Consider the following 13,850-nt stretch of genomic DNA (forward strand, 5'->3'; position numbering starts at 1 on the left):
GACAAAAATGACAAAAATGACAAAAATGACAAAAATGACAAAAATGACAAAAATGACAAAAATGACAAATATTACAAATATTACAAAAATGACAAAAATTACAAAAATTACAAAAATTACAAAAATTACAAAAATTACAAAAATTACAAAAATTACAAAAATTACAAAAATTACAAAAATTACAAAAATTACAAAAATTACAAAAATTACAAAAATTACAAAAATTACAAAAATTACAAAAATTACAAAAATTACAAAAATTACAAAAATTACAAAAATTACAAAAATTACAAAAATTACAAAAATTACAAAAATTACAAAAATTACAAAAATTACAAAAATGACAAAAATTACAAAAATTACAAAAATTACAAAAATTACAAAAATTACAAATTACAAAAATTACAAAAATTACAAAAATGACAAAAATGACAAAAATGACAAAAATGACAAAAATGACAAAAATGACAAAAATGACAAAAATGACAAAAATGACAAAAATGACAAAAATGACAAAAATGACAAAAATGACAAAAATGACAAAAATGACAAAAATGACAAAAATGACAAAAATGACAAAAATGACAAAAATGACAAAAATGACAAAAATGACAAAAATGACAAAAATTACAAAAATGACAAAAATGACAAAAATGACAAAAATGACAAAAATGACAAAAATGACAAAAATGACAAAAATGACAAAAATGACAAAAATGACAAAAATGACAAAAATGACAAAAATGACAAAAATGACAAAAATGACAAAAATGACAAAAATGACAAAAATGACAAAAATGACAAAAATGACAAAAATGACAAAAATGACAAAAATGACAAAAATGACAAAAATGACAAAAATGACAAATATTACAAAAATGACAAAAATTACAAAAATTACAAAAATTACAAAAATTACAAAAATTACAAAAATTACAAAAATTACAAAAATTACAAAAATTACAAAAATTACAAAAATTACAAAAATTACAAAAATTACAAAAATTACAAAAATTACAAAAATTACAAAAATTACAAAAATTACAAAAATTACAAAAATTACAAAAATTACAAAAATTACAAAAATTACAAAAATTACAAAAATTACAAAAATTACAAAAATTACAAAAATTACAAAAATTACAAAAATGACAAAAATGACAAAAATGACAAAAATTACAAAAATTACAAAAATTACAAAAATTACAAAAATTACAAAAATTACAAAAATTACAAAAATTACAAAAATGACAAAAATGACAAAAATGACAAAAATGACAAAAATGACAAAAATGACAAAAATGACAAAAATGACAAAAATGACAAAAATGACAAAAATGACAAAAATGACAAAAATGACAAAAATGACAAAAATGACAAAAATGACAAAAATGACAAAAATGACAAAAATGACAAAAATGACAAAAATTACAAAAATGACAAAAATGACAAAAAATGACAAAAATGACAAAAATGACAAAAATGACAAAAATGACAAAAATGACAAAAATGACAAAAATGACAAAAATGACAAAAATGACAAAAATGACAAAAATGACAAAAATGACAAAAATGACAAAAATGACAAAAATGACAAAAATGACAAAAATGACAAAAATGACAAAAATGACAAAAATGACAAAAATGACAAAAATGACAAAAATGACAAAAATGACAAAAATGACAAAAATGACAAAAATGACAAAAATGACAAAAATGACAAAAATGACAAAAATGACAAAAATGACAAAAATGACAAAAATGACAAAAATGACAAAAATGACAAAAATGACAAAAATGACAAAAATGACAAAAATGACAAAAATGACAAAAATGACAAAAATGACAAAAATGACAAAAATGACAAAAATGACAAAAATGACAAAAATGACAAAAATGACAAAAATGACAAAAATGACAAAAATGACAAAAATGACAAAAATGACAAAAATGACAAAAATGACAAAAATGACAAAAATGACAAAAATGACAAAAATGACAAAAATGACAAAAATGACAAAAATGACAAAAATGACAAAAATGACAAAAATGACAAAAATGACAAAAATGACAAAAATGACAAAAACGACAAAAACGACAAAAATGACAAAAATGACAAAAATGACAAAAATGACAAAAATGACAAAAATGACAAAAATGACAAAAATGACAAAAATGACAAAAATGACAAAAATGACAAAAATGACAAAAATGACAAAAATGACAAAAATGACAAAAATGACAAAAATGACAAAAATGACAAAAATGACAAAAATGACAAAAATGACAAAAATGACAAAAATGACAAAAATGACAAAAATGACAAAAATGACAAAAATGACAAAAATGACAAAAATGACAAAAATGACAAAAATGATAAAAATGACAAAAATGACAAAAATGATAAAAATGACAAAAATGACAAAAATGACAAAAATGACAAAAATGACAAAAATGACAAAAATGACAAAAATGACAAAAATGACAAAAATGACAAAAATGACAAAAATGACAAAAATGACAAAAATGACAAAAATGACAAAAATGACAAAAATGACAAAAATGACAAAAATGACAAAAATGACAAAAATGACAAAAATGACAAAAATGACAAAAATGACAAAAATGACAAAAATGACAAAAATGACAAAAATGACAAAAATGACAAAAATGACAAAAATGACAAAAATGACAAAAATGACAAAAATGACAAAAATGACAAAAATGACAAAAATGACAAAAATGACAAAAATGACAAAAATGACAAAAATGACAAAAATGACAAAAATGACAAAAATGACAAAAATGACAAAAATGACAAAAATGACAAAAATGACAAAAATGACAAAAATGACAAAAATGACAAAAATGACAAAAATGACAAAAATGACAAAAATGACAAAAATGACAAAAATGACAAAAATGACAAAAATGACAAAAACGACAAAAATGACAAAAATGACAAAAATGACAAAAATGACAAAAATGACAAAAATGACAAAAATGACAAAAATGACAAAAATGACAAAAATGACAAAAATGACAAAAATGACAAAAATGACAAAAATGACAAAAATGACAAAAATGACAAAAATGACAAAAATGACAAAAATGACAAAAATGACAAAAATGACAAAAATGACAAAAATGACAAAAATGACAAAAATGACAAAAATGACAAAAATGACAAAAATGACAAAAATGACAAAAATGACAAAAATGACAAAAATGACAAAAATGACAAAAATGACAAAAATGACAAAAATGACAAAAATGACAAAAATGACAAAAATGACAAAAATGACAAAAATGACAAAAATGACAAAAATGACAAAAATGACAAAAATGACAAAAATGACAAAAATGACAAAAATGACAAAATGACAAAAATGACAAAAATGACAAAAATGACAAAAATGACAAAAATGACAAAAATGACAAAAATGACAAAAATGACAAAAATGACAAAAATGACAAAAATGACAAAAATGACAAAAATGACAAAAATGACAAAAATGACAAAAATGACAAAAATGACAAAAATGACAAAAATGACAAAAATGACAAAAATGACAAAAATGACAAAAATGACAAAAATGACAAAAATGACAAAAATGACAAAAATGACAAAAATGACAAAAATGACAAAAATGACAAAAATGACAAAAATGACAAAAATGACAAAAATGACAAAAATGACAAAAATGACAAAAATGACAAAAATGACAAAAATGACAAAAATGACAAAAATGACAAAAATGACAAAAATGACAAAAATGACAAAAATGACAAAAATGACAAAAATGACAAAAATGACAAAAATGACAAAAATGACAAAAATGACAAAAATGACAAAAATGACAAAAATGACAAAAATGACAAAAATGACAAAAATGACAAAAATGACAAAAATGACAAAAATGACAAAAATGACAAAAATGACAAAAATGACAAAAATGACAAAAATGACAAAAATGACAAAAATGACAAAAATGACAAAAACGACAAAAACGACAAAAATGACAAAAATGACAAAAATGACAAAAATGACAAAAATGACAAAAATGACAAAAATGACAAAAATGACAAAAATGACAAAAATGACAAAAATGACAAAAATGACAAAAATGACAAAAATGACAAAAATGACAAAAATGACAAAAATGACAAAAATGACAGAAATGACAAAAATGACAAAAATGACAAAAATGACAAAAATGACAAAAATGACAAAAATGACAAAAATGACAAAAATGACAAAAATGACAAAAATGACAAAAATGACAAAAACGACAAAAACGACAAAAATGACAAAAATGACAAAAATGACAAAAATGACAAAAATGACAAAAATGACAAAAATGACAAAAATGACAAAAATGACAAAAATGACAAAAATGACAAAAATGACAAAAATGACAAAAATGACAAAAATGACAAAAATGACAAAAATGACAAAAATGACAAAAATGACAAAAATGACAAAAATGACAAAAATGACAAAAATGACAAAAATGACAAAAATGACAAATATTACAAAAATTACAAAAATTACAAAAATGACAAAAATGACAAAAATTACAAAAATTACAAAAATTACAAAAATTACAAAAATTACAAAAATTACAAAAATTACAAAAATTACAAAAATTACAAAAATTACAAAAATTACAAAAATTACAAAAATTACAAAAATTACAAAAATTACAAAAATTACAAAAATTACAAAAATTACAAAAATTACAAAAATTACAAAAATTACAAAAATTACAAAAATTACAAAAATTACAAAAATTACAAAAATTACAAAAATGACAAAAATGACAAAAATGACAAAAATGACAAAAATGACAAAAATGACAAAAATGACAAAAATGACAAAAATGACAAAAATGACAAAAATGACAAAAATGACAAAAATGACAAAAATGACAAAAATGACAAAAATGACAAAAATGACAAAAATGACAAAAATGACAAAAATGACAAAAATGACAAAAATGACAAAAATGACAAAAATGACAAAAATGACAAAAATGACAAAAATGACAAAAATGACAAAAATGACAAAAATGATAAAAATGACAAAAATGACAAAAATGACAAAAATGACAAAAATGACAAAAATGACAAAAATGACAAAAATGACAAAAATGACAAAAATGACAAAAATGACAAAAATGACAAAAATGACAAAAATGACAAAAATGACAAAAATGACAAAAATGACAAAAATGACAAAAATGACAAAAATGACAAAAATGACAAAAATGACAAAAATGACAAAAATGACAAAAATGACAAAAATGACAAAAATGACAAAAATGACAAAAATGACAAAAATGACAAAAATGACAAAAATGACAAAAATGACAAAAATGACAAAAATGACAAAAATGACAAAAATGACAAAAATGACAAAAATGACAAAAATGACAAAAATGACAAAAATGACAAAAATGACAAAAATGACAAAAATGACAAAAATGACAAAAATGACAAAAATGACAAAAATGACAAAAATGACAAAAATGACAAAAATGACAAAAATGACAAAAATGACAAAAATGACAAAAATGACAAAAATGACAAAAATGACAAAAATGACAAAAACGACAAAAACGACAAAAATGACAAAAATGACAAAAATGACAAAAATGACAAAAATGACAAAAATGACAAAAATGACAAAAATGACAAAAATGACAAAAATGACAAAAATGACAAAAATGACAAAAATGACAAAAATGACAAAAATGACAAAAATGACAAAAATGACAAAAATGACAAAAATGACAAAAATGACAAAAATGACAAAAATGACAAAAATGACAAAAATGACAAAAATGACAAAAATGACAAAAATGACAAAAATGACAAAAATGACAAAAATGACAAAAATGACAAAAATGACAAAAATGACAAAAATGACAAAAATGACAAAAATGACAAAAATGACAAAAATGACAAAAATGACAAAAATGACAAAAATGACAAAAATGACAAAAATGACAAAAATGACAAAAATGACAAAAATGACAAAAATGACAAAAATGACAAAAATGACAAAAATGACAAAAATGACAAAAATGACAAAAATGACAAAAATGACAAAAATGACAAAAATGACAAAAATGACAAAAATGACAAAAATGACAAAAATGACAAAAATGACAAAAATGACAAAAATGACAAAAATGACAAAAATGACAAAAATGACAAAAATGACAAAAATGACAAAAATGACAAAAATGACAAAAATGACAAAAATGACAAAAATGACAAAAATGACAAAAATGACAAAAATGACAAAAATGACAAAAATGACAAAAATGACAAAAATGACAAAAATGACAAAAATGACAAAAATGACAAAAATGACAAAAATGACAAAAATGACAAAAATGACAAAAATGACAAAAATGACAAAAATGACAAAAATGACAAAAATGACAAAAATGACAAAAATGACAAAAATGACAAAAATGACAAAAATGACAAAAATGACAAAAATGACAAAAATGACAAAAATGACAAAAATGACAAAAATGACAAAAATGACAAAAATGACAAAAATGACAAAAATGACAAAAATGACAAAAATGACAAAAATGACAAAAATGACAAAAATGACAAAAATGACAAAAATGACAAAAATGACAAAAATGACAAAAATGACAAAAATGACAAATATTACAAAAATGACAAAAATGACAAAAATTAAAAAATTACAAAAATTACAAAAATTACAAAAATTAAAAAATTACAAAAATTACAAAAATTACAAAAATTACAAAAATTACAAAAATTAAAAAATTACAAAAATTACAAAAATTACAAAAATTACAAAAATGACAAAAATGACAAAAATGACAAAAATGACAAAAATGACAAAAATGACAAAAATGACAAAAATGACAAAAATGACAAAAATGACAAAAATGACAAAAATGACAAAAATGACAAAAATGACAAAAATGACAAAAATGACAAAAATGACAAAAATGACAAAAATGACAAAAATGACAAAAATGACAAAAATGACAAAAATGACAAAAATGACAAAAATGACAAAAATGACAAAAATGACAAAAATGACAAAAATGACAAAAATGACAAAAATGACAAAAATGACAAAAATGACAAAAATGACAAAAATGACAAAAATGACAGAAATGACAAAAATGACAAAAATGACAAAAATGACAAAAATGACAAAAATGACAAAAATGACAAAAATGACAAAAATGACAAAAATGACAAAAATGACAAAAATGACAAAAATGACAAAAATGACAAAAATGACAAAAACGACAAAAATGACAAAAATGACAAAAATGACAAAAATGACAAAAATGACAAAAATGACAAAAATGACAAAAATGACAAAAATGACAAAAATGACAAAAATGACAAAAATGACAAAAATGACAAAAATGACAAAAATGACAAAAATGACAAAAATGACAAAAATGACAAAAATGACAAAAATGACAAAAATGACAAAAATGACAAAAATGACAAAAATGACAAAAATGACAAAAATGACAAAAATGACAAAAATGACAAAAATGACAAATATTACAAAAATTACAAAAATTACAAAAATGACAAAAATTACAAAAATTACAAAAATTACAAAAATTACAAAAATTACAAAAATTACAAAAATTACAAAAATTACAAAAATTACAAAAATTACAAAAATTACAAAAATTACAAAAATTACAAAAATTACAAAAATTACAAAAATTACAAAAATTACAAAAATTACAAAAATTACAAAAATTACAAAAATTACAAAAATTACAAAAATTACAAAAATTACAAAAATGACAAAAATTACAAAAATTACAAAAATAACAAAAATTACAAAAATTACACGATAGCTACACAAAATTGTCTTAGATAATTTCCAAAACCGTTTTCATGAAAATAAGTACCTCAGAAATAACTCAGACATGAGGCAAAAATATCCCAAAACTGTTATACAATTGCCACAAGAATAATCCGAAAAGTAAAATCTGGAGCCTTGTCCCAGAAATAAATTTCACCCTGAATTTATGTAACTATGAAAGAGTCAAAAATAAAGTAACGCAAAGTTGACCTAGTGAATTGACAGTGATTATTGTGATCCAATATTTTCTGGCATAGATTAAAAACTAAGCGGCAAAAGCAAAGTGGTTAAGGATTTATGTGCCAGCCAGTGCCTGAAAGTTACCCAAAAGAAACCCAAAGATGACCCAAAAATGGTCCAAAATTGGCTTTAAAATGATCCAAACAAACACCAAATTTATCCCCAAAAACTATCATGGCACAGAAACAACGCACAAATGACCGACAAAAAGATTAAATCATCAACAACATACTGATTCGAAAAAAAATTGATCAAAAGCTAAATTAGCTTTCATAAGCTACTTTAAAAAGAGAAATTATGCATACAAGAGAAAATGATGGGCTAAAAAAATGACGCACTATTTCGGATAAGAGTTGAAAAAACGTGGAATGCTTCAAAAGATTTAATTTATAACATGAAGGCATAAAAGCCTCGCTAGATTAATAGGAAGAAAGACTCTAGCTCAAGGTTGCCTGAGTTTTTCAGCACGTATCCGGGCCGGACTGTTCTATCTTAAAACCTGGCTAAATCCGGGGGTATTTTTTAAAAATTGTCGAACGAATATCCGGGCAATATCCGAGCAAATTTTGTCAAAACCGAAGAATTACTCAACAAAAACCAAAAAAAAAAAATTTTTTTTCAGAAAAACTATTCAGCAGATTTTAAATCGTATTTGAGGCTTGCAAACAAACTTTTCATGGTTATTTTAAAAAAAAACTTGCTCAAAAAATTTCGTGTTGGAGGCATGAATAAAAGAAAAATTACAACGGAGTTTTTTTTTATTTAGCAAATAAAGTTAATAAATCGGGGAAAAAACCGGGCTTTTTTCAATTAAATTCGGGGAACCGGCTTGGGCCGGACTTTTAATAAATTTTGATTTTAATATCCGGGCAAGCCGGGCAATCTGTCAACCTCAACCTACTTGTTAAATTTACGCAAAGAAAAAAAAATCTAGCCACGTATAAAAAAACCTTTTCTAAAATTTTGAAACGAAAGGAACGACATTACTTCTTAAAATCAACGAAAATACTAATAAGACGTAGCAGCTGCTAGAATACATTTTAAAAACATATATTTCAACTCCAATAATCATAACTTTCAGCTTCAGGTCCGAAAGAGTTTAGTCAACAGCTTTCAGCACTGCTTTTTACAGAGTTCCTGGGGCGGGCTGCAGGTTCAGGGACTGCTGGGAGACGGCATGTCCTTGGAGGGGGGCATCATGGACGGCTCCACGGTTGGCGGCCACATAACGAGCTTCACGTTGGGCAACGACGGCCACTGGAGCTGGGGCAGCGTAGGCGGCATAGGCAGTTGGGACGACGGAAGCCTGGGCAGCATAGGAGATTGGAGCGTATCCACCATATCCGTATCCGGAGTAGGCCAATGGGTATCCGTATCCGTGGTTTTGCTGGACAACGGTTGGAGCAACGCTGTAGGCCAGAGGAGCGGAATACGCCAACGGGTAGTAGGTTCCCTCAACGGCGGCCACGGCCAGGACCATCATGACTACAGCTGCGATGCACTGGAGATGAAAGATTTGTTTAATGAAAATTTTAGATTAAAAATGGAAATCATTTGAAATTCACCTTCATGATTGCTGATTGTTGGGATGTGTTTCAAAACTGAAGTAAATTCTAGAATGATTTTGATTTTTCTATATGTCAGTTTATATACCCACTTTACCAAATTGAAAGCTTTTAATGTGACATACATTTACTCCAGCAATATAGAAATCAAAAGTATATTGGGGGTCAAAAAACCATTCTGGATCTGGAGCACTAATCTAGTTTTAGTTCTCGACAGCTGTTCACGTGCTGGTCTAATGATCATCCTCTACAGTCATTGATTGTAGTTAGCAAGACATAAAAAATCGATTGTTTTTTTTTTTCAATCAAGAGTTGCATCTATTATCTGGTTCCAGTGTCCAACAGTCGTATGACTTCAAAACTGGAAACGACTCATAGATAAAAAAGAACTACAGGTTCTTGCTGGATTGGAACTAACCACGCGGAATAATTTCATTGCTTGATTATCGAACCATATCAGGAGTAACTCTGAACTCAAAAATGTCAAGTGGCATTGGTATGAAAATTTGATCACCTGTATGCTCCTGTTTAGTTCATTCATCCGTGTAAAATTTTTAACTTCTTGCGATTAATGGTATCCGAAGGTATATAAAAGTTGGGATCCTGAATCCTCAGTATCAATTCCGAATCAACTTCAATTTGAAACACTCGTTTCCCAATCTCCAATCCAATCAGCAATCATGAAGGTAGTTTCTGAATGATTTCCATTTCTTAATGTAAAATTCTAAATCAAAAAAATCTTTTATCTTCAGTGCATCGCAGCTGTAGTCATGATGGTCCTGGCCGTGGCCGCCGTTGAGGGAACCTACTACCCGTTGGCTTACTCTGCTCCTCTAGCCTATAGCGTTGCTCCAACTGTTGTCCAGCAAAACCACGGATACGGATACCCATTGGCCTACTCCGGATACGGATATGGAGGATACGTTCCGATTTCCTATGCTTCCCAGGCTTCCGTTGTCCCAACTGCCTATGCCGCCTACGCCGCCCCAGCTCCAGTGGCCGTCGTTGCCCAGCGTGAAGCTCGTTATGTGGCCGCCAACCGTGGAGCCGTCCATGATGCCCCCCTCCAGGGACATGCCGTCTCCCAGCAGTCCCTGAACCTGCAGCCCGCCCCAGGAACTCTGTAAAAAGGAGTGCTGATACTGTTGAAAATTAGTTGGAATGAAATGTTTGGTGTTTTAAATTGGAATAAATGTGATCTTCAAGTCCTAATAAGGTTTTGTGCATGCAAATTTTCCTGAAAACAGCCTTTTCTCTCTTTTTTTGAATTTTCATCCCGGATTTCCATACGACGATGTGGAGTTCCATATAAAATGCCCGTATTTTGGCATTTATGAATATTTAATTTCAATTTCCGATCTAAATCCTGCCTTTTGAACTTTACATACAAATCTGAATACCGAATAGGAAAACGACTTTTTTTTTATCTAAGTTCAGAAAATAATTTCTTCTAATTATGAACCAAAAAGCGAAATTGGTATAAGAACTCTCAACCTCTAATTCTCTGATTTGACTTCTGAATTTTTGGCTTCTGAACACTTTTTATGATTATACTAGCTGACCCGGTGTGCTTTGCTACACCTTCAAAATATTATTGAAATTTGTGATACTTAGATATTTTACTTTTAATTTATTTGCACAGTATTTTCTATTCAATTTAAAAAAAATTCAAATGTTTTTCAAAATAAAATTGCAACTTTGAAAATTTTGAAATCTTAATTTTTTTTAAAAATCCCTGTTTTAATCTTTTTTATGACTCTGGATTTTTTTACTTCATTAGTTTATAACTTGTGCCAAAAATGTTTTTTTTATATATGGAATTATTGGTCTTTTTTTAATGTGGAGAGGATCTCAAACATCATAGAAACATTTTTTGAAAAACCATTAAGATACGGGACACATATTTTACCTATTCGTTTTCGAATTATTATTCAAATTTCGAGAGTGACCCCCTTCCCAATTCCTATATCCTTAATGGAAGAAAAGGGGGTCTCATAATATCGGAAAACACTTCTTGTAAACAAATACGATCTCATGTCATATACATATGACTCCATTCTCGGCAAGTTCTCGAGTTATTCAAAAATTTGGTTACCCTCTTCCCACTTTATATTTCCCTCTGGCAAAAAAGGGTCTCAAACCATCGAAGAAATATTACCCGTACACATACATGCTTCCATGCAAATTTGGTTCCAATTTCTCGATTGGTTATCGAAATATTTAAAACTGTATGAGTGACCCTCTTCCCACTTTTTATCGTTCCACTGAATGGAGGGAGAACTGCTAAACCAATGGAAAAACATTTCTTGTGCTCGAATACCGTTTCATGCCAAATTTGGTTTCATTTGCTTCATTAGTTGTCGAATTTTGCTATGAAATTAGTATCGGAGCTCCTATTCCTACCTATCCCCTACATGGAAAGAGGGGATCAAGATCAAACATTCCGTGCATTCAAATACATCCTCATGCCAAATTCTGTTCCATTTGCACGATTTTATGATTGTTCCCATGCCATATTTGGTTCCATTTGTTAGATAAGTTCTTAGTTCACGCAAAACTTTCGTATGTGAACTCTCGTCGTCCCTAATTTTATCCTCAATTGAAGGAGAAAGAAGTCTCAAATAAACAAATAACTTTACGTATCCAAATACTTTCCCATGTCAGAGTTGTTTCAATTTGCTCGATAAGTTCACGAGTTATGCGAAAAAAAATGTGAAGAAGCCTCCCTCTCTTCTTCCCCTTCTACCTATCACCTCACTGGATGGAGGCAGTAGCACCAAATATTCACAGAAACATTCATTGTGGTCTAATACCCTCCCAAGCCAAATTTCGTTCCATTTGCTGAGTAAGTTCCCAAGTGATGTTAAAAATTGTAAGGGAGCACCCTCCTCCCGTACGATTTTCCGGCTGGAAGAACGGAGGGTTCTCAAAATATCAAAGAAACATTTTTCAAGTCAAATTTGTTTCCATTTGCTCGGATAGTTTTCAAGTTTTTGATTTAATGATTAATGGCATTTCGGTGAACTATACATTCTAATAGGAAGAATTTCAAATGAAAGAAATGAAAATTATAGACGGATAGATTAGATTAGGAAGCATGAAAGGTGTTGAAAATGAGCCAAGAGCGTGATTTGAGAAAACTTCTTGCCGCACAAGACCATTTGTCCCACATCGTATTATTGTCTAGAATTATTGTCTAGAATCATTAAATTAAAATCATAAACCAGCGGTGATAAACTGTTAACACAAAATCAATTGGCAAAGAAAAGGGGGGGAAAATATAGGGAAATAAAAATGCAGTTCACTAATTGATGTGCATGGCTTAAGAAGTAGGGACGTTGACGGTTACTCAAATATGTGAAACAATAAAAAGTAGTAGCGCTGCCGTGCAAACAACGAACACCCGAAAACAGCTTACACATCGATCGATCCAGCTCTCGCAATAGAAAATTTCATTTGAGCCGGCCGTACATTTCCTTTTGTGCAATCGGGGTACGAAAAACACGTGCTTTAATCCATCCATGTATCATTGTATAGATCAATGCAAAGTCAGCCTATCGACTTTGCTTCTTCTAGACAATAATACGATGTGGGACAAATGGTCTTGTGCGGCAAGAAGTTTTCTCAAATCACGCTCTTGGCTCATTTTCAACACCTTTCATGCTTCCTAATCTAATCTATCCGTCTATAATTTTCATTACTTTTTTTTTTTTTTTTAAGAGGAGAAATCACCGTGAATTTGTTTTATGAAATGAATTTGCGGCTTTATCGGTGAGGGTTAAAGAGTTGAAATGAAAGACGGATAGAAGATCAGAAGAAAATTCTAAGGTGGTGAAAAGAGCGAAGAGCATTTCAAATAGAAGCTTGACCACATGCTAAATTCTTTGTCCCACATCAATTAACTGAATTGAAGAAGTAGTGCCTTCTCTATTGGGTACTACTTCTTCAATACAGTTAATTGATGTGGGACAAAGAATTTAGCATGTGGTCAAGCTTCTATTTGAAATGCTCTTCGCTCTTTTCACCACCTTAGAATTTTCTTCTGATCTTCTATCCGTCTTTCATTTCAACTCTTTAACCCTCACCGATAAAGCCGCAAATTCATTTCATAAAATTTTCATTACTTTCATTTGAAATTCTTCCTATTA

The 13,850-nt window shown here is 27.7% G+C and overlaps 2 protein-coding genes across 2 annotated transcripts; one reads left to right on the plus strand and one right to left on the minus strand.

Moving 5' to 3' along the window:
- Positions 1-9,262: 9,262 nt before the first annotated feature.
- LOC129746020 (adult cuticle protein 1-like) lies at positions 9,263-9,742 on the minus strand. The gene is made up of 2 exons (XM_055739437.1): positions 9,703-9,742; positions 9,263-9,638 (listed from the first exon to the last, which is right to left on the minus strand). The coding sequence occupies exons 1-2, from the start codon at positions 9,706-9,708 to the stop codon at positions 9,264-9,266; spliced, it is 381 nt and encodes a 126-aa protein (XP_055595412.1). The 5' UTR covers positions 9,709-9,742; the 3' UTR covers position 9,263.
- A 593-nt stretch (positions 9,743-10,335) lies between these two features.
- Positions 10,336-10,900, plus strand: LOC129746018 (adult cuticle protein 1-like). The gene is made up of 2 exons (XM_055739436.1): positions 10,336-10,388; positions 10,455-10,900. The coding sequence occupies exons 1-2, from the start codon at positions 10,383-10,385 to the stop codon at positions 10,827-10,829; spliced, it is 381 nt and encodes a 126-aa protein (XP_055595411.1). The 5' UTR covers positions 10,336-10,382; the 3' UTR covers positions 10,830-10,900.
- Positions 10,901-13,850: the final 2,950 nt, after the last annotated feature.

The sequence above is a fragment of the Uranotaenia lowii genome, chromosome 2 (assembly GCF_029784155.1).
Source record: "Uranotaenia lowii strain MFRU-FL chromosome 2, ASM2978415v1, whole genome shotgun sequence".
NCBI classification, from domain to species: Eukaryota; Metazoa; Arthropoda; class Insecta; order Diptera; family Culicidae; genus Uranotaenia; species Uranotaenia lowii.